This window comes from Pithys albifrons, chromosome 4 (assembly GCF_047495875.1).
Source record: "Pithys albifrons albifrons isolate INPA30051 chromosome 4, PitAlb_v1, whole genome shotgun sequence".
NCBI classification, from domain to species: Eukaryota; Metazoa; Chordata; class Aves; order Passeriformes; family Thamnophilidae; genus Pithys; species Pithys albifrons.
This window is the reverse complement of record NC_092461.1, coordinates 86,810,666-86,838,335: the sequence shown is the minus strand read 5'-3', so window position 1 is coordinate 86,838,335 and position 27,670 is coordinate 86,810,666. Positions and strand designations below refer to the sequence as shown.

Genomic DNA, 27,670 nt, shown 5'->3' with positions numbered 1-27,670 from the left:
GTGTGTCTTCACCCATACTCTTATCACAAAATTATGATTTTGTTCCTTTCATGAAAGACATTTCCTGCCTTTGGAAACTGTACTAATTACTGTGAGGGTAGGTCAGATTCTTACATCTTTCAATGGTTTATGCCATTTTATTACACATAAGCAAATATTTTATCCATTTTTCATTGCATTAAAATGTTCACGAATAAAATGAGAGATGATGCCAATATGAACAGAGTTGAGACTATTTTAAGCCTGATATACAGCAGGTCTTAGTGGAAGCAAACACAATAGAGCTAATTTCTTAAAGAAATAAATGTGTGTGTGTGTACATATATTTATATAACTATGATGGTGAATCCAGGATTGCACAGACATTACTTGCAGATACTGATAGTCCTGTTTTGCCATGAAATAGGAGCTTTTATGATAGAGAGGTGCTGGACAACACATAGGAAGAGATTTTTCAGATAGACATTTGCTGACCTGAAAATATATATGTCCTAGGTAGGCAGGTGGGACCAGTTTATCACTTTGTGGGGGGGACCAAAGCTATGTATTCTACCCCCTCTATTCATTTCCCATGAACTGTTAACAATGGACCATTTGCAGCAGCTGCCCAGGGCACACCAGACCCCTCAGGGTGTGAGCTGGGTGTGAAAGACACCTGTGAGATGTGAGATAAGAGCTGTGATAAGTCCCTTCCAGCAAGTCGTTAGCACCTTCACACCCAGCCTGAGGGGGCGTGTCTGCTAATGGGCCAGCAACAATTCCAAAATACCCCATGACTCAGGGAGTCAGACCACCCATTGTGGAACTCCCCACTCTGGGGGAGGTACTGGGTGCTCTCACCTGGAACTGAGGGTACATAATCTGGGGGTTTGAAGACCTTGGGGGATCACTTGTCAGATCCAGAGGAGGACCAGAACCTCAAAAGGAGGCTACAACTCTCGACCAGACTGTGACTACCACTCTTCACCAGACTGCAACCGCCATCTGTCCTAACAGGTTCTTCATTTCCTTTTGCTTTGGACTTGGGAGAACCACATGAGCTTCAGCACAGGGGCCAACAAGCACCATTGTGTTTGTGCTCCAGGGTGCTGGGTTATAATTCTGGGTTTTGTGGGTTAAAACCAATTTCTTTTAGTGCCATTTTATTTATTGTAATATTGTTATTAAATTGTAACTCTGACTTATAATCTCTTTTGTGTTGGGTTTATTTCTCCTGCTGGTTTACCTTTAAACCAGCACAACATAGCATTTGAGGATACGACTGTGTAGAACTATAATCTAATTTCTCTGAATAGCATCATCCAGGGCAAAGATACAGCCAGAGCATTCTTGACATTGCTGTTTTAAAATTGCAATAAGCAATCACTAAAAAGCAATGCATACACTTCTAAATAAGTCTGTATCATGTATCTTTGGAAATACATGGGTTTTTTATGGCCTAGAAACAACTTACAGTGGGAGACAACATGCTCTGTATGAAAATCCAAATTTCTGCTTATAAAAGAAACTAGTGAAATTTTTGCTTCCTTACTGATGCTAATTTACTAACATAGAAAGAGTAGCAGCAAATCATGAATCCAGTTTGGAAATGTGGGAGACAGAAAAGTTTGTAGATTGCTGTATCTTTCTACTTGTATCAGCCTAATAAATCTTACTATTAGCAACCATTCTTCATCTAATTTAATTTTCAGACAAAAAAATCAGGTGGCAAAAGTTGGTTGGCACAGTAGAAGTTGTAGATGCATGACGACATGCGATATGACTCAAGCCTTTTGAAATCCATAGTTGCCATTTAATGAAACAACTTTTTTCCTCTGTTTCAGCTTCACAAAACAAAGGAAACACAATTACACCTGTTGCCATGGAAATCTGTAACTCCATTGCTTTTTTTCTTCATTTAATACAAAATGTACATAAAGGTCATCACCAGACAATATGTGGGAAACATTACAGAAATATAGATTCTCTGGTAGCAGCCATTGCAACATTTACAACTATGTTCTACAAGTAAATAATTAAGAATAATGAAGAGACTACAAGCTCTCTCATTTCACAAAGAAGAATCTGTGCTTATTTGTCAATGGATTTTGAATCACAAAGACTGTAGAGATGTGCACTCAACAGGCACTCATATGAATCCGTATGCATCTTGGCTGACAGCTGCCTTTGTGGAAACTGAAATTGCTGGGAGACTAGCAGGTTTTACTCTGAGCCAGTCATAAGAAACAGAGTGATGTATTCTTCTGACATAGCATGGAAAATCTTAATTAATTCTTCGCTGCCAAATGCTGCAGAACTGAAATATTTTTGAAGAACCTTTGCCTGCAGTTAAGAAAGAACAGTCCCTCCACTACCATTTAACATCACCACCAACATGGGCAGTGGGACAGAATGCAACCTGGCAAATTTGGGTATGACATCAAACCGGGGGAACAGTCAAATGGCCAGACAGGAGGACATCTATTCAGAGGAACCTCAGAAAAGCAGAGGAAAAGACTGACAGGGATGTCGTGAAGTTCAGCAGTGATAGATATTAATGCTGCAAATGGGTCCGGGCAACTCTGTGCACAAGTACAGCCTGAGGACTGGCTTGCTCGGTAAAAACTTTGCCGAAAGGATCTAGTGGTCCTGGTGATAATATGAATTAAAAGTATACATATGCAGTGATAGAGGTTAATGGCATACTGGTTCACACTAGCAAAAGCATGGCCAGCACAACAGGGGAAATCATATTTCCCCACTATTTGGCATTTGTAAAACCACATCTGCAAGTCTAGTTATGTTCACAAAGTTTTCAGGTTTGGGCCCAGGCACATGAGAACTGTCAAACTGGAGATAGCCTGTCAGAGAACCTCTAAGAAGCAGAATATGATCAGTGATGCTGGATTAAGTGTCCAATGTTTATTCACCATGAGAAATTGAAGGCTAAAAGAAACATAACTCCAGTTTTTCTCTCTTTTTAGAGGTGTATGTTGTAGAGAAGACCATTACCAGAGATGCACAGGGAAAGGACAAGAGTCAACAGATCACAGGCTGTGGCAAAGGAAATTTGAGACTTAAGGAAAAATTCTTCACAAGGTGAACAGCCAAGCACTGGAATGAGTATCCATAATCTGCATTGTTGGAAGTATCCAAAACTTGACTGGTTAAGAAGTGGATAACTTTATCTAGTTTTGATGCTACACCTGCTTTGAACAATTAGATGAGTTGATCACCAGCACTCCCTTCTAATGCCAATATTTCTGATCCTATATTCCACAGGTTTGAAAACATGAGAACTAATGAGATGTGCTGTTCATTGTGTCAAAATGATGTTGCTAACCACAGCAGCTGCACATCTTTATATAATATAGCTACTGTAGTAAGTGAAATAAGGTCAAATCAACAGTATAGGGTCTATAGTCTGGCTTACATTTCTCCTGAATCAGATTCCTGTACAGCTGATAAACAAAAACTCCTAGCATGGCCAGCATCATATGGGATATCAGAAACATAAGAAAAATAACGCACAGCACAGGGAAAAAAGGAACATAATCAACACCTATTTGGATAGGCTTTGATAAATACATATCAAAAGACTGCATGTACTTGGAAAAGTTCCTGTATTTCAGACATGGCTTTTTTAGATACTCAGTATCTGTTGTCTTGCCTGAACATAAGCAGAGAGATTATCATAAATAATTTTCACATTAAAAACCCTGTCATCTTTATAAAAAGGAATAGAAGCTGAGAAAAAAAAGCAAAATGAAGACATAGGGTGAATTTCATCTAATTTTTGTCCTACCAACAGGTACCTGATGAGCCAAAGCACAAAAAGCACAGGAGGGAATTACAGATTAACTTTAGGGCTGTTATGAGAATTTTTGATCCCCTCTCAGATTATTACTTTTTATAATTCTCCTATTCTCTGAAAAGCACTGTGCTCCTCTGTGAATCATTGATAAAAAAGTTTCTTATTAATCAGAGACAAAGCCTTAACTATTCCCTTGAGTGATATAAAGAATCCCTACACAGAGCTGCTGAAACAGAGGAAGGTCTTGCTTGACAGAAGACACAAAATGATACTATAATTCAAAAGACTGATGAAAACCATATGAAAAATACCTTTTTCAGAAGTTAATTCTTCTGTTAGTAAGCAATTGACTATGATTCAGGATTTGTTTTGTTATTTTTTGTTGTTCTGCTCTTCCTAACATACAGCTGATTACTCTATGACCTTGGGCAATTCATACGCAGATGAATTTGGCCTTAATCTTTTTCTGCCTCATTTTACTCATTAGTATAAATATTATAATAATACCTGTCTCCTGAGAGCATCGGATAACTTCATCAGCTACTGCTAATAATAGTAGAAGATCTATAGTTACTTCAGTTTATTTTATAAGAAACAGTTTTCTGAAAATAGCAGATAGGAGATTAATAATAAATTAAGCCCACTGGTAAGGTGGTTTGAGGATTATTTTTTAGTAATATTTAAGTCAACATAACCCACTTCTCTGTTAAGAGCATTGATGCCATAAACCTACCAGCAAAGTTATACAAGCAAGCTGGTTTAAAGGTACACAATGCCAAAGAAAACTTCCCTTCCATATTAAATGCTTCTCTGAGGTTAGTTAAGGAGAGGGCTGGGAATAGCCAAAGAGGGTTCAGTCAGGCATGCAACAACTACTGTATAATTACAGCAGCCATTCCTAATTTATCACTCATATCACCTACAGCTTTTAGCAAATAAGACTGCTAAACAAATCATCAATTTGGTTTGGGGAAAAGTTCATTGGCTCTTAATTTTCTGTATTTATGGAAACAAATATGAATTTCAGCTTGATAGTGCCTCTCTAGCTACTTTGTTAGCTCTGTAACATGCAATACTCTGCAAAGCACAAGGGGAAAAAAAATCTCAAACATGCTTATGTCACCAACCTTCAAATCCTTCTATTCAAATGCAGTTTCGCAAAGTTGAAGTAAATGATATCTGATTTTTAAGAAATAACTCTTTAAAGAGTGCCTAGACATGTAGATGGGTGACTACAGGGATTTTTAAAGCTCTTACATGCTAAATTTTAAGGAGGGTTTGTATCTTTGGATACCTTACTGTGCAAACATCTTTGCCCTGTTGCATAAAACAAGCTAACTAGACCATAGCAACTTAAATTGAAATGTTCACACCAGAGGCCAGCTGCATGCATACATACAACTGAGGTGAACAGAACAGGGAAACCAATGTTCATAGAACTCGTGTAAGCAGCTGTAAGACAGATTCATAGGATGGAGCAGGCAGATAAAAAAATGTTGTCTTAGGAGACACCTTTGCAAACTTTTTAATTAGAATTTTGATTCAGCTCATACTTTATAGTAGGAGAAAGGCAGATTTCAATCTGAGTATTAGATAGCGTGATAGACAGAAAGCTAGAAGAACACTGTAACAGTATACAAAATATTCCAGAAATATTTAAGGAGGAAAGAATGAGAGTAAATTCTAGGTAAGGATGCACATCATGTGGCAAGGTACTTGGGTTTTACAGCCTAAGAGAGATTTAGAGTATTATCTTTTTGAGAACTATCTTTTTGTATTCAAGGTCAACCAATCCTATGACTACAGATAACAGAGACTGAAAAATTGTGTCAGTCAAAGAAAGAACTGAATTTTTCCCACCATACTCTGAATGAAAACCCTCATGATACTGCCACTTCAAAAAGATTTAAAACTTCAGGGCAAGATTAAGTTTTCAAATGGCAAAACAACATTAAAATTACATCACCAAGTACCGAAATATTTGACACACTGTTATGTAAGGATTTTCCAGCTCTGCTCTCACACCTACGCATGCCACTTACCTACACACTCCACAAACCTTTATGCTGTCTGCAGTGTTTGTGACATGACAAATAGCTTTGTTTCCCCTCTCACACCATCACTTCATAGGAGCAGCTGCACTAACCCTTTGTTATCACATTAAAGACTTTTCCTACTCTGTGGTTTTGTTCAAACACAAACTAAACATTCGGGAACACCAACCACCTACAGCGTTCCTCCAAGAATCTGGGCTTTACACCTCATCTTTATCTCTCTCTCTGCCTGCAAAGTGCTGTATAGGGGCACAATGGGCCCCTGCAGATTGCAGAGGACGACGGGATAGAAAAGGTGTTGACTTATTAAGAATGAAATAAATGGGACAATCTAGTCGCTGTGGAAGTTTAAATTTCATAATGGTATGAGACATTTTCTTTTAGAAAGCGAATGACACCTGTTACATAGTTTTTGAATGTTGCTGCAGTATTTGGATATGACTAATAGAGTCTGAAAAACTGCCAATGAAATAAATCTACATTCAAGACAATATTTTATTTCAAATTAAAAGAAAAATCAAAGAGGTCCAGTTGAATGAATCATTAACTGTCAACCAAGACTGAACATCCAAAACCCACTTACTTTCTTATGAAGTGGTGAATGTTGGACATAGACCTGTGATTTAAGTTTAGGATTTACTTCATCCAAGTAAACGTAGTTTTCTGAGCATGAAGACTAACAAAGAGTCTGGCAGAATTTTAAAATACTCTCATAGAAAAATCAGAATCAAGAAAAATGTCATTATGTGCTTAATGAACCAAGAACCCTATGGAAAATTACTCGTGGGATCTGGTTTTACAAAACTCAACCCCAAAGTACAGTTCTGTGAAGAAAACAAAAATAAAAGAGAACTCAGCATTCTTGGTTTTGTTGTTAAACTTGGCAAAATTTACAGATAGTCATGGATTGGCTGATCCCTGCAATGTTCCACTGTGCCGGGGAGGCTTAGACTGGACATTAGGAAGCATTTCCTTACTGAGAAAGTGGTCAAACTTTGGAAAAATCTTCCTAGAGAGGTAAGCAATGTCCCAACTCAGTGCGTTAAAACACATTTGGACACTGCTCTTAACAATGTGCTCTAACTTTTGGTCAACTCTGAAGTGGTCAGGCAGTTGGACTCGACGATTATTGCAGATCCTTTCCAACGGAAATATTCTGTTCTGTTCTACTCTATTCAATTCTATAGCAGAAATAAGCTGCACAACACCCATGTGAACCAAGTAAACAATTCACCAGCTATGTATTGCAATAAAGCAGCCAGCTTTTTACAGGGTTATAAAATTTCTAAACAAACATTGTACAGCAGTTTCAGATGGGAAGTACAGACCAATGTTGAGCTAAGCATGCATGAATAACTGACCTGAGGCTATACTTTAACTTACATAAAGTACATGAGTTTATGAATGATTATATGTATTCAGAATCTCAGTGCTTGAGCTTGTACATAATTTGGAAGGGAAGGAGACATACTAAGAGACCAGTGTATCATGACATGGGATCATCTATGAATGAACTGCAGAATTTTCCTCTCCTGTTTCTCTTTCAGGTATTTGATTCAAGTGCACTTAGGCAGAATTACAACATGAAAGAGCTTTGTTATATTAAGTGAATTGCAGGGCTGAAATGAAATCCAAAAGACATATAAAAAGTATTTAACTGAATATTTCCTATATTCACTGGGTCAGTACCACCCACTAGTATCTCTCTGAATTTCCCATACTTCAGAAATTGAAAACAATATGTGATAAGCATAGCGTTGTACAAAGACATTAATAAACCAGTCAAAGCTTTGAAGATGCAGTGGCAAAGGTAGGATACTTCAAATTGAAATCATCATGTTAAAATTAAAATTTAGAATGTTTGATGTGTTTGTTGACGACGTTCAGCCCTGTAATGCTTGATGAGTATGTATTTAGCTTGTGATCAGGTTCAAAATGTGTGAAGATATAGATAGTGCAGACTTGCTTATAGACGAAAGATAAATTAGAAGTTCCCTATTAAAATAATGCTATTTTCTACAGATTTACAGTTATTGGTTTTTTTCGGATTCTAAAACAATTTATATTAATATTCTTAATTTGATTCACATTCCTATAAATACTATGTCTGACAATACTGTAATTTATATATATCCTCAGACCAGTCTTATGAAATACTGTTACCCTCCTTATTTTGTTCCAGATAAGAAAGAGAAAGACTAAACTACTCTCAGGCTTATTTCTTAATCACTTTCCTCTTCAACCTCTCCTTAAGCCCAATTCCCTCACCTGATTCTTGTCTTCTTTGACACATTCATTATTTCCCTCCTAATAATATATTTTAAAGAATTAATATACAAACTCATTGATACTATCTTTTTCAAAATGACAGAAATATATCATGATGACTTTTTCACTTACATTAAGTTGAATTTTAAAGGCAAGACTTGTAAATAGTGAGAATAGAAGAAAAATATACAGATGCAAGGTTTCATAAAGGTATTTGTCTTCTGGGAAATGTTAAAAAGATAACAATCTAAAAAGGCATTTTTATAGCTCTGCTGTGTAAAGTAAAACAAGTGTTATAGAAAACCTCCAATGATAGTAATTTATGAAACTTTGGCCATTATCATTTATTCCTTCATTTATACTTAAGTTTTATCCATTTGATTAACTTCAGCTGGTTAACATCAACTTTAGTGCTCTCTTATTTAGACTTATTTTTTTTACACATTGTAAATTTTATGGTTTTGAGATTGCATAATAAGGTTTTACTGGTAGCTCTTGAAAGAAGTAATTTATAGGGCTACAAACATATGAGTATTTCCTCAGCATGCCTCCCTCACATATGCAGTCATAACACAGGAAATCTACAGCTCTTAATCCCTCATTTTATACACTTGAACAACTGTGGGGGCAGAAGTTACATCAGGAATGTTTTCAGTGGAGGTTGAGTGGCAGAAGTTCACAGATGGCATTAGAGAGGAAAATCAGGTATTAAAATTCCAATGTCATGTTGTCATCCTGGTGCAGAGGTTAGACAGACAAGTGCTGCTGAAAACAATTGTTCAGATGCTCGTGTGTGAAAAATATCTGAACTGAGATTCTTTAAAAAAAGGTCACCAAACACAACATCACCTCCTGATTCCAAGGAGGAGGATATCCAGTATTTATGCAGATGAAGCATTTATGGAGGATGAAGTATGCTTTTTCCTTGTGTCCTTAGGACAGGTGTTATGGGTTTAGCCAGGCGGGCCTAAACTTAGGTTTTAAAGTTCAGCTAGGCCTAGCATTGTCAGCTGATTTAAGCTGGGCTGAGCTAGCTAGCAGCTGACTTCTTCCAGTCAATAATATTGTATTCCATACCATACTACATCATCTCAAAGGGTATAAAATCCAGTGTGTGGGAGCGCTTGGTTAGTTCCATCATGGCTGCACTAAGAGGAGGACATTTAGCAGCTCCTCTACTATGCTAGGCCCTGCTTCTGTTGCCTCTGCTTGCATTTTGTTTGCATTCAGGGAAGTAGAAATATTTTGTTGTTATACTTTCTCTTTCTTGCTGAGTGTCTTTTGGAGTGCTTATGAATTTAGAGTAATGGGCTTTGTATTAATTGGGGAGTGGGAAGTTATTCCTTGTTAAATATATGTAACTTGTGTAAGTGTGTGTTATATTGTAGTTTCCTCTTAATTTTCTCTTTTCTGTATAAATACATGTAGTTAGTTTCAGCATAGACCTGGCTTTGGAAGATCTTTTATCCTCTCTCCCTCTTCTTTTTCCCTTAGCTGGTTGGGGGGAGGAGGAACCCTTTTCACTCTGTCCTGGTGTTATAGTTTGAGCCGGCAAAATGCCAACTGCCTGGTACCCAGTCAAAAAGTCCACTCCCAGAGCAGGAGAGTGAGGGAAAACAGCAGAAATGAGGCTTTAGACACAGTGAGGTTTTTATATTTATACAGAGAAGAGGAGAGCTTAACACAGAATATGAAATAGCACATAGTGACAGGAAACAACAACAGGCTCACCGAGGTCACCCCAGCTAACAGGTGAAACTCCAAACCAACCAAACCCCCTCCCCAAAGGAAACCTCCCAGCAAGAGGGAAAGAGGAATTAACAGGAATGTGCTCACGTCCCTGGCTAAACAGACGTGCTGACCGGCAGGAGGGCCTGATATCAGCAGTCAGGGAGCGGGAACCGTCCTGGTCAGAAGCATGGACCGAAAAGAGGGTGAGACTCCTCCCCCCTTGCTTGTTATACTCCCCGACACTTCCTGATGATGTCAGATGATATGAAATACCTCTTTGGCTGCTTAAGTCAGATGATACCTGTCCCCTCTAATCTGTGTCACAACCTTTGAGACCTGCTAAAAACTGAGGCCTAAGTGGGGACCTATGCTGACTAAAGCCAAAACTACTACACCTGGACAGTTGGCGTTTTGCCAGCTCAACCCAGGACAACAGGTCAGTTGAGGAGATCTAATGGTTCACTGTTGCCTCTAAACCAATTCATTTTAGTAAACCTGCAGAATCCTGCTCCTTTTAGCTACATATTTTTGGGGTTTTATTTGGCCAAATTAGCAAACTGAATTGAACTCACCCAGTTAGATTAGCACCTAAGCTGAGAGAAAGGAAGATGAAGGAGCTCGCAGCAGTTCAGCCTGGGGACAGGGGAAGGGTGATAGAGCTGCCTGTTAAGACACTCAGACTTGCATCTTCCGTGCTCAATCACGCTACAGGGAGTGGGGATACATGACATTCTTGAGGCTAACTTTTTTTTTTCACAGTAACTTCAAGACTGACAATTCAACCAGATTTCTAAAAGTTACATAAAAAACAAGACAGTAGGGGGCAGAGACGAGAAGGAGGATTTGTAGAAATGCAGGTTGTTCAGATGATAAAAACAGAGTCACTGACACTCTCATACAGATAACAAAACGGCACAATATAAAATCATGCAAATAGAAAGACCATCATTGTTCTTCTTAATTAATTTGCTACATTGAAACCAAATCCACTAACAAAACACTGCAATATTGCCCTCTCTCCCACAAAACAACTACAAAAAGTACTACACTGATCCATGAAAAAAACCCAAAAACTGAAAAAAGTGAATATACAGATAACAATTTCCCTGAAAGAAATTTCAGTGTAAGTACTAGCATTGTCCCAAATTTGTTATTGTCCCAAACAAGGCAAGCATAAAGCACTATCACTCTGACAGTGTAACCTTTGAAACTCAATCAAGAAAACCACCTGATCTAAATTAGATCACTGTCACTTTGTTGTAATATTTGAATAAAATCCAGTCTGCTTTGATCTCAGTAAAAACAACAACTAACATGAATCCACATCTATGCAAGTGACTATTGATCTCATATTTCAGGTCTTTCTTCCAGTGTTATAACATGAAAAGATTATTGAAAGGATTATTTGAAAGGAAAATGAGCAGAAGATGAAAGTGTGCTCATGACTGCCTACTTAGACTGACTGGGCTTCTTCTGCTCGAGGTGACAATGAGGCACACTTGGTACTATATGAGCTGCCACAGAAGAATTCTGCTTCCAGTCCATGCACTTTCAAAGGTACTGGGAAGAATTAGTTTCTCTCTCATGTCTCTCTTTTATTAACATCATTATCCAGCATGTTACTGAGCTTGAGTAAAAGGCTTCTTAGGATAAAAATGAATTTATTGTTTAGCATTCTGAAACAGAAATTTTATGTGCAAGTCTCTAGTGGCAGTAACTAATTTTACTCTTTTCCTTCTGCTGGAAATTGTTTCTAGGTTTTTTATGTTTGTTTTTTTCTTATTATCAATGTGATGCACTTTGTATATACATTATGAAAACTAACCATTATGTATATAGTTCATCAAGATTGCTCCAGTAAAAAAAAAATCACTTTAATTTCTTTTATAAGCTGTATTCACTTTGTATAATACTAGATTCTAGTCTATTATAACCTGGTAAAACTTAAATACAACTTCAGTGTATTCATTACTTGAAATATATTAACATTCAGTACAGAACACACAAATATTCACAAGAGTCCTTTCTAATAAATTGTTTCTAATGATTGGAAGGAAGACGTAACAGTAACTGCCACATTTCTCTCCTTTTTCTGATTCATACAATAATGGATGCACTTTTAAGCTTTCTTTACTCTTAAATTTTCATTCATTTTCACCTATACATTTATAAAAAAGATTTCATTCAACAGTGTTAAAACTGAGGTGTTCATTACAGAAAGGGTCAGGAAAGAGCAAAAACCCCCAAGTACAGATCTACAGACAAAAGGATCAAATTTCAAGTTTTGGAAAGACCTGAAAGACTTTTATGGCAGCTAAATCACCAATTTAAAATATCATTTTGCTTCAGTTTCAGATCTTATGGAAAAACAATATATATAGGTATTGGTTGGAATTAGATATTGGAGAAACAATTATACTTGATATAAGATATGTAACACATACTTAGTCTATTTGATATCTTCAGATTTTGTTTCTAATATGAATACAATTCAAATGTTGCAGATGACCCTTAAATATTCAGCACCCCATCACTCAGGAGCAGCAGAGCTTCCAAATTCAAACTAACAGTTTATTAGTCGAAGTATCAAAATCAACAGGTTTTTCAGCCTCTTTTACACAGTCCACAATTTCCACACAGCCTACAGCAGCCTATGTGGGGCTGTACTGCTCTCCCTCTGCAGATCACAGTGCAGCCTCATCTGGGAGGCGAGTACATCTCACACTGCATGGCTGATGAATCATTTCTATTTCTCAGCCTGTTCTTGGAGTTTCATATTATGTACCATATGGCCAAAACCTTCATAAATGAGGTTTCAAGGAAGTCATCTGATGGCAGAATGGAAACGGCTTTGCCAAGCAACAAAGCTTCTAATTGACAGGTGGAAGAGCTGAAAGAGATGGTTCCTGTGTGATCCTGGTCTAAGCACTTACTATGGCAACATGAAAATGTTCTAATTTCTCTTACTGGTGTGGACAATTTAAAAGCAAACATATTGATAATGGAGTTTTTTCCTTCTTTTTGACTATTATTCAATCACTTTTTGTCAAGCAGAATGCAGGGGGTTTTGCCAGCACTTTTACTACTTCATATCCATGTACATTTTTTCTATGTTGTGCTAGACTTTATAGCAATTCCTCCTATATCCGTAATCTTATTTTGATCTTGATTATGAGCTTTCCTCTTCCAGCGTTTTCTGACCAGAGTTTGTGCATCTCAGCTATTATGTAAATGCTCCTACTTTGTCTCATTTAATGGAAAAACTCATCTACCTTTCTCCATAACCCATCAAAAAATGCCTTTTTATGGCTTCTCAACTCAGATTTTCCTTAAAGACATGCAGAGTCTGAGAGAACTTATTTTCTGATTGTCTTAAAAAACTCCAAACTTTTCACTAGGAGTCACTTTAACATAACTTGTGAAAATTGAAAATTCTGAACTACAAATATTAAAACAGCTCTTTTTGAACTCCTACTATTGTCTATCATAGTGTAGGAAAAGTAATTTCTCTCAGGGGTCAAGAAAAACAAAACATGTCTGCTGTCACCTAGTGTTTATAGTGGGCTTTTTTCCACCTGTGAGATCATGAAGAGCAATTAACACTCATTCATTGGTAGTCAACCCACAAGGTAAAGGCTTAATCTTTGAGTAACAGAGCCCCAGTTTCAGAGAAGGTGATCATAGATGTCATGTCTCATGGTATCCACTGTTCCGAAGAGTCATCAACAATAAATCCTTGTCTGGCACGCGCTGAAGATACATGACCATAAAAACACATAGATCTAAAAGCCTGTTTTGTCTTAACCACACAGCTAATACCATCACTACAGCTGAACCCAAAGACTGATGTTCCTCATACTTCTTTGGTTCATTACCAATTTTATTTATAAGTTTAAAGATTTTTGGTGAAAGGACCTTACCCTTGCCTTCTGCTCCATTTCCATCATTAATCTTTCATGTTGCTCTGCTATTGCCAGTGTTGCAGAATGGACTTTCTGATATATCATTTCTCCTTCTCGTGTTTGAAAGGTGAACAGCCCTTCTCCTGTGTCACACATCCTGTGGGGAGATTTAAGCAAAATGGAAAGAAAAACAAGTGAGTCCTGTGAAATTTTTATCTAATGAGTATAAAAAGTGCCCATCTTACAGTAGAAAATGTCAACTTTTGCAGTTAAACTCTGAAATTCCAAACATTTGCAGTTATTCTTATAATTGGAGACAGATATATTCCAAGAGATGGGCAGAACTTCATGAACTTAACTGCTAAATTCAGTTTTAGTCAACATCTGGATAGTTTAAAAACAAGCTTTAGCATGGAATGAAAACTTGAGGTAATAGAGTCAGTTACTACCAGCATTTTTCCAAATGTCTGCACTGGTTAAGTGGGAGATAAATATAATTATTTTAACCAATTGATGCCAAAAGTACATAGAACATCATGACTTTGAAAAGCTGATGTTTTAAGAGAACATTGGCCAATTAAAAAGGCTATTATGGTTAATCATTACAAAGAAGTTGTATGGAAAGACAGCATTAAAAGGGTTAAATAATAAGTGTCTCTCTTAGTACATTTATATGAGGCAATGCACAAAACTATCTTGATAAGTACAAAAGCCATTCAGTCTAGTTGAGAATAGGAACAGTATTTCTGTTGTATAAAAGGATTCATAATAAAAAAAACCCTCCAGAAAAAAAAATTACTTCTTTTAAGAGAGCAACTGCTGTTATCCTTATCTGTGGCATCACTGTGGCATTATTCTGAGGAAGAAGAGTGGTAGATGGTAAATGCAACGACAAAGAGGGCTGTGCAATACAGGAAATGGGAATAGAGAGTAACGTTACGGCTACTGCGTCACCGTAACTTGAAGGCTGTATATGGTGTTAAACAGTGCTGCAATTCAATGTACTTCTATTGGTAGTTCCATCATATTATCGGTATCTGATTTCTGTATTTTTATAGACTTCTTGCAGTTTAGAAATGGAATTTCAGAAATCCTTTTTATTTGGTCTGATACTTCCAGTAAAGATTTTCAGTTATCTGTGACAGAAAGCTGTTGACTTGAGTCACCGATGTATAACATACTTCAACAAAAGAAAGATTTAGATTTGCCTTAAAATACCAGACTCCTTTAATGCTTTGGATGTTTACATGATTTCTAGGAATATTGAATTTTGTTAATAACTCAGCACCTTCAGCATGGTTCGAGGGAGACTGAAACATACAGAATTACTAAGCATTTTATAAAAATGTGTCCCAAATAGTCTAACATTCAGATTTTTAAATATCGGCATCTTTAAAATTTGCATCCCAGGTTCTATATGAGTATTCATACAGCAAATTTTACAAACCATTTTCCCATCAAATGAACATACAGGTCTATATTGTTTTAAATAAATAATAGTTTCTGATATATATATCTATATATATATATATCTCCTACTGTATTACATGCAGACATACACACTATTATTTTACAGCTTTTAGAAAAAGGAATTCTCTGTTTCATGAGACTTATCTTTTTGCCAAATTAGAATACAGTTTCCTAAACAATTTTATTTGGAAAGTCATCTTAACAGGACTGTTGTGCTACATAACGGATGGCTGAGGGTTCAGCAGTTGCATTTGACTTCAAGGTTGACCAGTGAAAATAAAACCTTATTAACTCTTACAAAATGTTTCCCTGTTCACTGAAGGAGACATGCTGCTGTGAGCCTCCTACAAAGAACTTATGCAGGTCTGTGTTTGGGAAGAACAAAAAGTATTGGAGGCAGAAACAGTAAACAGAAGTGCTTCTGGAAAATACCTGCTGAAAATACTTAGAAATAATCAACTGAGGTGTTGAGAAGAAAGCCATAGTCTTAAGAATATAATATTGATGATATTATCCATATTGATATAATCAATAATTCTGGAATAAAAACAGTTTTCTTCATTGCAAAATGAAATAAAATATAATTCATATTTTGTAATGTGTTAACATGATGTGCCAATTAATAGATTAAAAATAAAAAAGGCTTTGCATTAAATTCCAGTGGAGATTAGGATCCCTGCTGTAAACATTTAAGAAATTTTATATCCTTAGCCACAGTCCTCCAAAGAGCTTCTGGTAGAAATAAAATGTCTCCAGAGTTTTGTGACATTATGGCAACAGTCTTTCAGATCCCTCAGGGCATCATATAGCTGGTACTCTGCTTTTGTGTAAAAAGATCTTAATAAAATTCAAACAGCATGAAATGGAAAGTCTGGAAAAAATGATGGAGTTTCAGAAACTGAAGAAAAATATGATCTTTTTGTTGGTTTCAGAGGATGAAAAATCCTACAGGGATAAAAACAATGAAGTGGGCAATGGGGCATGATTAACATTCAGAATTTAGCTGCTTGTATTCACCACACAACCCCCAACCACCACTGCTGCCACTCAGAGTTGGGTCTGTACTGCCTATGTGAGCCCTGGTGGAAGCAATGATGCAGCACTGTGGCACTGCCCTGGCACCTCACCCACCACACAGGACAGTGCTGCAGGGCCCTGCTTCCCAACCTCAACAGGTGGCTATGGTGGACAGGGCACGCCAATGTTGGAAAGGCGTTGATGGCAGCCCCCTCACGTGGGGTGCCCTCGATAATGATGGATGCAATGCACACAGCTGCTCAAAATTGGAGGTGAGGGGAATTATGAGCATTGTATTTTAAAGTGCTGAATTCCTCATACTTGTTTTGAAGTTTAACAGGTCTTAAAAGTCCCCCCAAATGAAGCAAAAATTGTTAGCATAAAAGTTTCTTTCTTCCATCTAAACTTATTATCAATAATCTGTCTCCCAAGGAGATCAGTTCCTTTGCCATAGTGAAGTTTTCCTGTTCAGCTCCTCAGAAAAGTATCCCTTTAATCAGATGAAAATCTGAGTTTAGACCTAGCCTAGTCTCATCTGTTCTAGTCTGGTCTAGTCTTGTCTTGTCCAGTCTAGTCTTGTCTATTTTCTGTTCTATCCTATTCAAATTACAATCCAAGAAGGGCAGTTAAAAGCCTCCTTGAGAGTTGATCCCATCAGATCTTGGAAGCCAAGCAGGGTCAGCCCCGGTTGGTACCTGGATGGGAGACCCCCTGGGAATACCAGGGGCTGTAGGTTCTAGTCCTGAGGACTTCACTGTCACTGTCCAAGCTTGCTTGGCTGTGGCGGATGAACCTTAGAAGGTAAAGGGTGGGGCCAGTTCCACACATGTTGTGCCTCACCTAAAAAATCCACTGCGTAGGCTTGAAGGACCACCCATGTGGGTAGAGCCCTTCCCACGTCTTCATTTGCGAAGCACAGACATACATATATACAATCCAAGATCAGTAGCATTATTAGTTCTAGTCTCAGTCTTTCTAGAACAAGGAAACAGACTAAAATAGAAGCACTCCTAAGTCTGATAGAAATGGGGACAGGGAAAGGGGTAAGTGTGCTTTCCTAAGCTTAAGTGTTTTGCTAAAAAAGCAGAGGACGTTTACTTATCTGGTCAATAGGAACAGACACGTCTGTGAGTTGAAATAAGACTTCTCGTTCTATTTATAGCCAAAACATAGTCCATAGAACAAAAAGCTATTTTCTCTATAGCCTCCTCCCTTAGATGCCAGATAAAGCTACAATTTCAGGTTTAGCCTTGCTAATGTGTTGCTTTATCACAAGTAAAATGAAATAATTGTGGGAAAAATCAAATTTATCTATGTTCAAAGTACACAGGGTTGACCAGGTGCCAGTTTAGTAACATTTTCACAACCTTTACATGCCCTAGAAACCCTTTAGAGAAAAGGCAGGACAAAGGTGTGAATGTCTTCTTTTCCTGGTGTCATCACAGTTAAGCAAAGTAGCTCTATCAACTCAATATCAAAAAAATCACTCAACTTCACTGTCAAAAAAATGTCATTGATTTTGTACCGTGTAATTTTTTGTATGAGAGAGTTACAGTCTGCGGGTGCTTGAAAAATGCTGATCTATTTCTGTGTTTTTCAACATCAAAACAGGGATGTCATTAACCTGTGCTTTAGGATATTTAAGGATTCAATGCATTAAAATGTATGAAGTGCTTTGACTGAAATAGGAAAGTGCGTTTTTTTGCCTATATTATTACAGAATGATACAATAGGACAGACAATGACACCAGTATATAAACAGAGTTGCAAATAATTGCAATTTTTTTACTTCTTAAAATACTGCAACAGCTTTTTACGACCATCACCATTAGTAGATCTGGCTCAAGAGACAGGAAAAAGAATAGGGATGATGTGAGATCTAAGCTCGTGGCCTAAGACAAGCTGGTTTCAGAGTCCAACAGTGAAAGCTCTTGCTTTTATTTAATGTAGATTTTCTGCTCAAGCAAAAGAGGTTTTCCCATCACTATTGCCAGATTTTTTTCAACATTTCCCAAATTCATACAATGTTTCCCACTGCTTCTGCTCACCATGTAACTTCAGTCTTTTAGATCAGAATCAATATTATATATTAACCTTGTACAATTCCCTTCAAAAAGAAACCTTTGTTGACTTGACTTGACCACCATTTACAAATAATACTTTTTGCCGAAAAGAAGTTCAAGCTGTCATGTCATGGTTGAACTATTTTAAAAGTTACATAATGCAATATTAAGAAACTGCATGAGAGGATGAATGTGACATCTCAGTGTCATTTCACTATTTTGATTAAGGGTAAAATGCATTTTCACAATAACGAAGTTTGTCTGACAACTGAGATGCCCAGAAAAATTATTTTGTTGTTTTAAAATTAAAAGATAACTTACATTTTTAAGTAAAAAAAATTAGCTCTTCATATATCTACATCTAATTTTTAATGAATTTGAATGATTTCTTTTCACCAACAAATAATTCAGGATTAAAGAAATAATGGCTGACTTCTACACTCAAAAATTTATCAAATTACATATAAGTAACTAAAAAAGGGTAAACATCCTCAAATAGGAGCTGAAAAAACATAATAAAAATGTTTACTATTAATGACTAATTGCTACTAATAACTATAGCTATTAATGACTAATACATAAGAAATTACTATCTTAGTTTAGTATTTCTAGTTCTTGAAATAAAAATGGATTTTAAATTTTTAAATGAGAACAAATCATGAATAAGCATTTTCCAGTAATCAGAGTGCTAGAAGTTACCAGTACCAGGCTGGATCTAATTGCTACTGCATACTCCACACCTACTGTGTTAAAAATTATCTTCTTAAAACAATGCTAGTGTTTACTCGGACACTTTGAGGCCTGGGAATTAAGTTCACAGAATCAAAGGATGACAGAATAGTTAGGGTTGGAAGGAACCTCTGGAGATCATCTAGTCCAACACCCCTGCCAAGGCAGGGTTACCTTCAGCATGTTACACAGGAATGTGTCCAGGTGGGTTTTGAATGTCTCCAGAGAGGGAGACTCCATGATCTCCCTGAGCAGCCTGTTTCAGTGCTCTGCCACCCTCAATCTAAAGAAGTTCTTCCTCATGTTGAAGGGAAACTTCTTGTGTTTCAGTTTATGGCTATTGCTTCTTGTACTGTTGCCGGGCACCATCGAAAGGGTGCCTCCTGGCACCTACCTTTGAGATATTTATATTCATTAATGAGATCCTCTCTCAGTCTTCTCATCTTGACTAAATAGGTCCAGCTCCCACAGTCTGTCCTCATAAGTGTGACACTACAGACCTCTTATATTTGTGGCCCTCCACCAGACCCTTTTCAGTAGCTCCTTTTCTTGTACTGAGGAGCCCAGAATTGGACACATAATGTGGCCACACAATGTCTGAGTAAAGGGGGACAATCAACTCCTTTGGCCTGGTGGCCACACTCTTCCTAATGCATGCCAGGATACCATTGACCCTCCTGGCTGCAAAGGCAGCAGGCCATCATGTGTCCAGTTCTGGGGATCCAGGACCCAAGTACTGATCCCCTGGGAATGTCACTGACTACAGGCCTCTAACTGGATTCTGCTTCTCTATCACGATCCTCTGAGCTCTGTCACTCAGCCAGTTCTTGATCCACCTCAGAACTGCTTAATTAGCTAGTGCTTATTTCCTATATGCTGAAGAGAGTGGTCAGATGCCACATATGAGACCATTACTCCTAAGACAGGCAGTAAATAAAAGTCTGCCTTTCTTTAAAGCCTTGAGGCTGTGGCCTCAAGTCATGAAAAAACTAATTGGTATGCAGTATTTAACTCTGAACTGAGACAATTATTTCTTGTGTTGCTACAGCTTTGATTTTCTAAAAAGTGGTGGAAACTATAGCTATTTTTGCCTACAATTTAATTAGATTATCAGTGGAGACACACAAACACAATCTCTCTTGTGGATGTCTAACTTTTTTCTTTCCTTGTTTGTTGTTATCTTAACTTGAATTAAGCCATTTTGACAGAAATCCTGTTTGTTCTTTGTGTGCAAGGAAGATACACACCACATACACTAAAGACAGGCCAGCTAACCAGCAGACCTCACTATAAGATGAATGTAAAGCTTCCCTGAGGGTCCTAATTCTTTGCTCATTCCAGCCTTCAACAAATGCTAGCTTGCTTCCTTGCCAAAGTTGTTCTTTTCTGAGAAAACAAACAAACAAAAGAGTAAGGAAAGCACACAAACTCTTTGTGGCAGAACCATATTTAGATAAAAAGCTCCCTTTATACCTAGGAATACTTACCAAGACAACTGAATAATAAGTTTTGTCTGTTTTTTATAAAATTGTAAGTCAACTTCTATGTTGAAAAGATAGGAAAACAGAGGAAGAAAGAATAAAATGGTTATAAGAATCCTAACTTACTACAGCAGGCAAAAAAAGGATATGTTTGCAGGGGTATCACTAAACAAAAAACATAAACAGAACACGTATGGGACCTAGGAACGGTCTAGGGGTGAAGCAGAGAGAACACAACAGAAAATGTACACGATGTGTAATTTATTCAGGTATACAACTCTGGCAGCAGACATGGTTAGAAAAACCTGAAGATGGGACAAGGTCAGTGAAAGCTAGGGAAAAGTCCTGTGAAATCTATGTGGAAGGGAAATGAAGATCAACAATGTAAAGCACAGCAATGATACAAAGGGCAACATCCAGAACAAACAGACAGAGACTCAGAGTGTGGTCTGTTATGCATTCCCTATGGGAATAACGAGTTAAAATGCCATGCCTTGCTGTCAGCATTTTAGAGTTTTATCTGGAGTATCAAATCGATATCCTGGCAATTTTATGATCTGAGAAGCAAATAATGAAAATGTTCTGATACATGAGGCATCTGCCTGCCCCCCTTAATGATGGTTATTTACTGGCAAGAATATACAACACGAAAAAGCAATTATGCATGATAACTACTAATTGCCAGCTACAGACATTCCTCCATAACATTTATTGTCATGTTATTGCACTTAAGCTGAGATCAGTAACTTTCCACTGCTCTTGAACATGCTCATGAGATATAGATAGTGGACTCTCCTTGAATTTGGCTTGAGTTAATACAAGGAACTTTGAGTATTACCAGATCTCTGATATGGCTCAGTAACTTGATCATGGAGCTTAGACCTGAAGGTTTGTTCAAGGTCACATCTTGTATTTCTTGAGTCATCCTCGGTGAACTAAATGAACTAAAGGATCTCCATGCTATCAATAACTTTCCTGCTAAGACCAATAATGAAAACATTTTGCAATTCTGAGAAGGAAATTGTTCACAGGCAGAGTGGAAATGAGTGATGATGATTTACTTCCAGGTCGGTTGGACTCCACCACTCAGAGGAATCCAGCAGTCCTTCTCTAATATTTCCTAGAAGATCTTAACGCATTCCAAGCGGCAAATATTTTTAAGATATTACATGCAGTCATGGCAACAAATCTCTTACGTGCTAGTCTGCTGAATACACTGCTAGTCTTTCTAAGCAGAGGTGTGATACCCCCAAAATTTTCCCTTTTATAGGGAGACTTTGTGTATGAATAGTATTTTTTCATTAGAAGATTATTTCCTTTTCTACCTAAACAAAAAGACCATTTAAGTAGTATAATATACCAGAGACAAACATTTTCTCATGAAAACTTGTTTTTCTTTGTTTTGTCACACAAGAGAGATTTCTGTACAGTACTATTGGTAATTATGCCTCTTGGGATATTTTTTTTTCTCCTTGCCTATGCTGTCTCTACAGCCACTGTCTCTGTGATGCCCTCTGTGATAACACATTTAGACTAATGGGGTATGTCAGGGACACTGACCCATTCCTATGTGTCAGATGCTTTCCACTTTTTGTTTAATGGAAGTGCAGAAAGCAGGCTATGAATTTCTCTGTCTGTATCAATGATTGTCCACTAGCACTGTAATTCTCTATTTCATTTCCACAGGGTTTATACCTGTCTATCATAAGGCACAGTGAAAAAAAGACATATTTTAGTTTTTTTCCTGAGGTACAGTTTTGATAAGAAGGAGGATTCTATCTGGGACTTACTTTAGGTCACTTACATTGTTGCCACTGAGCTTTCCCAATTCTTATCATTAAAATGTTCTTGTTAATATTAATGATTTTGATATATCAGAATAAAAATAACTAGTGCTGAAGAATTAAATCCAGTAAATAATTTGCCATGTTAGTTGCTGTATGAAAGCAGAAAAGTGGACTTTATTGAAGTCATGCATAAAAGGTAGAATGGGGAGATTGACGTGCAATTATGAAATATATCCATGCATAACGGCAAACATGCTGTGTAGAGGCTCTGTTTTCTATGTCCTAGATCCTAGAAACTAAGCTATAGTGCAATGGGTTGACCCTGGGTGGATGCCAGGTGCCTACTGAAGCTGCTCTATTAATACTCAGCTGGACAGGGGAGAGAAAATATATAGAAAGGCTCCTGAGTCAAGATAAGGACAGGGAGAGATCACTCACCAGTTATTGTAATACACAAAGCAGACTCAACCTGGGGATAGTAATTGAGTTTATTGCCAATCAAATCAGAATCGGCTAATTAAAAGTAAAACCAAATCTTAAGAACACCTTCCACCCACTCCTTTCCTGGGCTTAACTTTACTCCTGATTCTCTGCCTCATCCCTCCAGCAGCTCAGGGGGACAGGAATGTGGTCTGTGATCAGTTCATCACATTATTTCTGCTGCAATGTTCATCACATTCACCACAAGTTGTCTCTGCCACTCCTTTCTCCTCAGGAGCAGGACTCCTCACACTCTTTCCACACTCCAGCATGGGGTCCCTCCTACAAGAGATTAACTTCTCCTACATCAATCCTTCGGATAAGCTGCAGTCATTCACCATCTGCTCTGGCATAGGTACCTTCCACAGGATGTAGTCCTGACTGCAGTCAGTGTGTAGTCAAGACTGCTCCAGTGTAGGTTCCCTACAGGGTCCCAAGTCCTACCAGAAAACCTGCTCCAGTGTGGGGTCTTCTCTCCACAGGGCCACAGGTCCTTCCAGGAGCCTGCGCCAGTTCAGACCTCCCACAAGGTCACAGCCTCCATCTGGTCCAGCATGAGGTCCTCCACAGGTGGATGCCTGCTCCACTGTGGACCTTCATGGACTGCAGGGAGCCAGGCTACCCCACCATGGTCTTCACCACAGGCTGCAGGGGAATCTTTGCTCCAGTGCTTGGAGTGCCTTTTCTCCCCCTCTTTGTTCACAGATCTTGGTGTCTGCAGGGCTGTTTCTCACATATTGATTCCTCTTTCTGGCTGCAGTTGCTTTTTTTCCCCCCTTCTTAAATACATTATCCCAGAGTTCCACCTCTGTCACTGATGGCCTTGGCCTTGGCCAGAGGCAGGTCTGTCTTGGAACTGCCTGGCGTTGGCTCTGTTGGACATGGAAGCTTCTGGCTGTTTCTCAGAGAAGTCACCTCTGTAGTCCCCCTGCTACCAAAGCCTTGTCACACAAACCTAAAAGACCTAATACCCAAGACATTGTTTCTCAAAACTAGAAGCAATATTGTGGAGTCTAAGAACTTGAATCCAAATACTTTATTATAATTACATTTTTTGTTTCTTCCTGCTTATAGACTAGTTTCATAAAACGTGACCTAGACATTTTGATCAGGACAATTGAACTGTGCTGTTTGTGCTTCACCACCTCTAAGTAAGAAATATTCTAGGTTGCCCATGCAAATTGCCTTCATGTCGGTATTCATTTGATATTACTGAGGAAATTATTCTAGGTAGTTAATGCATTTGTGTATGCAAAACAACCCACTTTATGGAGACTTTTGACAATGTAACATTTTCCTTAAAGAAAAAGTCACATTTATTAAAAACAAAGAGAGGATAATAAACCCAATTGTTGACATGTTCTTAAATATACAAGACATTTGCATTTTTGATGATTTAAGTAATAGAACAAACATGAAAATACGGTAGATAATTATTTCTATTAGTCTGTTAAGTTCAAGTCTTGTTGATAATGATGGATTACTATTTAACAGTGTCTTGGATGAGTATCTATTCTTACCAGCTTTGTGAAAGATAATCACATATTACTATTATCATTTTAGTACAGAAGCAGAAGTTACAGTTGGCTGCACAACACACTAATGAAAAACATTGGTCTAATAAAAATAAAGAGACTGCAAAGACTACCATTAGCTACAGTTTTTTGACTAAATCTATTCATTCATCATGGTTTGATTACTATTTTTCATCTCAGTTTTGAATGACATAGATACAAGTTTGAAGTCCTGGAATCTGGGATCATATTCAAATAAAGATATTTGCTACAGGACTGCTGCAATGCTGTTAAGAGCTATTATTCCCCAGTGAAGACAAACACATCCCCTAACAATAGTACTCAGTTTCTCTCAGTGTCTTTAGTAGAAGAACACAGAGGAAACAGTATTAATCTACATGAATACCCTTGATTTTGACAAATACAAAAATGTTAGACATGAAACCCAAATAAGGCCATTACTGGTTAAAATAAATGATAATGTAATAATACAGGAGCCCTGCGGCAGCACATCACTACTCGCTATTCAGAAGCAATAAAACTTAGGGACCCAAGATCTTTATTTTCTTCTTTTGTTTGTTTGTTTGTTTGTTTGCTTGTTTTGGAGCCCTACAGTCACTGTTATGTTCAGGAATACTCCTTGCCCAGAGGGTTTGAGATGGAAATCCTGTCAGATGATACTTGCTAGAGTCTGCATTAATTCCAAACAAAATGGGACATAACTCTGAACTTGATCCTCTCTCCAGAAGTAACTGTTCTTTTTTAAGAAGACATTTGCCAGCAAACAGATGTTAGCATAGTAACAGACAAGGATCAAATTTGCAAAGGCTTATCTATTAACTTTTCTTCATCCTTGAAGAGGTTGGTATGCTTAGAAGCTATGACTCTGGACACTATCGCAGAAGTGCCAACAATATTTGGTGTACCTGATCATGCCCAACCTAAAAGTTAAAAAAAGTTGATCCATTCCAGCCTTATCCATTGTGTGATCCAGTGGTTCTGATTCTATAATAAAATCCAGTTTTGCATATGTGCATGCCTATAAATACGATAGCAAGAATTTAACATTTTAAATCACCTACAAGTGCATTTGTTCTGTAATGCCTCATTAAGCTCTCATCTGTGGATTGAATGCTATTGGAAACAAATTGTACCTACTGTGATGCAGGCAGATGCTGTGTTCATGCCATTTTATTTTGACAGCTAGCATAGGAAATAGATATTTCCTGTGTTTTGACCAAAGTATATCCACTTAAGGAGAGGAGGGAAAATTTCTGGAGGGCTGAACAGGACTAAACTAATGCAATTAATACTTTTGATTGATGAATAATATCAAGAAGAAATAAAATTTGTTAAGGAACTAATACAGAGCCAAATTTAGAGCCACAGAATCAGGAAAAAAAGGGGGGAAGTAATCACATGTATAGCTATAACATGTACCCCAAAAAAATCAGTTTTCATGTTTATGAAAAATGAACATTGCATTCTCTCATTTCAAAGGTGGGACACAAAAAGTGTAAAGAAATGATGAAGGGAGCACCCTGAGCACTTTACAGTGTTTTTTGACTACTTCAAAGTAAGGCAATTTAAGTGTTCCCCTCACACCTTCCCCTTTTAAACGCACCATCAAGAGTGATTTTGTAAAGCATTTATGGTCAGCCATTTTCTGAAAATTTCAGTACACTGTGATTTTATTGTGAAAAGGATTTAAACACTGCTGTCTTTTTTCAATGTCACTTTCTTTATCTTCAAGGTATGAGAGATACTGCTTTGACCACCATGGCCACAGAGGAATTTACAGAAAGTCATATGCAAATATTATGGGCACACAGGGCTGTCCAGAGACACTCGCCATTTATGTACATACACTTATGAGTAATTAACATATGCTAATGATATCCAAGGCCTCATCAACACTGCTCTCAAAACTGGTGGGTTGTCAACTGCAGTTTGGAAGCATTCTGCCACAGCAGCAACCCCAGGGATAGGCAATAGCACCACGGATGAGACAAGGCAGGGATTTGTTTAAAAAACCCAAAGCTGTGCCTGTCAGCTGCTGACAGTAAGAACTGAAGATCTTAGCTGAAGGCTATGTTTCTGGTCTGAACTTTAACCAGACATGTATGCAGACACAAGCAATCAAATGATGCCTTCAATGGTAGAGTGAATGTGCAATAATAATACCAAAAATAATCACAGAAAATGTACAATGCTCACCACAAGCATAAAAAATTCATTGGACTTGCACCAATTCTCTACATGTGGTATTCAATTTAGAGAGGAAACATGACTTCACCCCCACTTGCTTTAACTTTTCCTCTTTGACACAAGCCAGGCAAAAATGAAATAGGCAGATTTTGCCTGTTCTCTCAAATGCAAACAGCAGCACTTCTGTTACAGATCAGACAACTCGCACCACTGCATTCACCTGGCATCTCTGACTCCAAGTTTGATTGTATATACGATATTTTTGTGCTAGTGCTTTCAGGGGGGAAAAGCTCTCTGTAAGGATTTGTCATTAGTCTGACAGCTAAAATCCACTTTAGTTTGTGTTCAGCAGCTTGACAAGGTCTTGAGAACCCACAAATTATTTTTTAAACATTTATTACATAAAAAAGACAATTGCAAAAGTAAGTGGGTAGGAAAAGGTGTAAGTGGATGAAAGAAGTGCAAAAACAAAGAAACAAGAGAGCCCTGCAAAAGAAAATCATCACAATCACAATCACAATCACATAGCTCAGATCATGCCAAAAAAGGACAGAAAAAGAGTAAAAAAGGATAAAAAATAAGCAGAAAGCATTATTTACCATTCATATTTACATAACTGGGCTCCTTACATATTTTCCTACAGTATCTCATATCTTGTATAATATTTTCTGTCTAAAACATAATGGGATGAAATAGCCAGCCATCTTCTGATGTTTTGATAAATGTGTATTTCCACCTTCTATTAACAGCAATCAGTTATGCTGATTAGGTTCTCTCTGTTGAATATCTACTATAAGTATTGTATGAAACTACTGAAGCTGTACTGGCTAGTGAGACATTTTATGCTATCTTTAATGATGATTTTGCTTAAGCCAAAAAGGTGAAAGCAAGAATGGCAAGAACCGTGGCCACTGTGTGTAAGTGTCCCCATCTACTCTCGGCAGTTCAGACCAGTTCTCTGCTTAGCATTGAGATCCTATTAATTGACAAGGAACGCACTTTGACATGTCCGCCAGAAAAGGGGAAAAACAAAGACTGCAAAAAAAAGTTGGGATAGCAGAATCTAAAAGTATGAAATCCATCTTCTCTAATACATAAAATTTTTAAGCACAGCATGCCTGCTGTCTGCCCAGGGAACTTGGGGCATTGTTTGAAAGCAAAATAAAAAACCAC

At 37.6% G+C, this 27,670-nt stretch overlaps 1 protein-coding gene across 1 annotated transcript in view; it reads right to left on the bottom strand.

The window, feature by feature from the left end:
* DOK6 (docking protein 6) overlaps positions 1-27,670 on the bottom strand; it is a 244,065-nt gene that overhangs the window by 49,915 nt on the left and 166,480 nt on the right. The window contains exon 6 of the mRNA XM_071553138.1: positions 13,767-13,905. Within this exon, the coding sequence (XP_071409239.1) occupies positions 13,767-13,905 (139 nt within the window). The remainder of the gene's footprint in view (positions 1-13,766; positions 13,906-27,670) is intronic.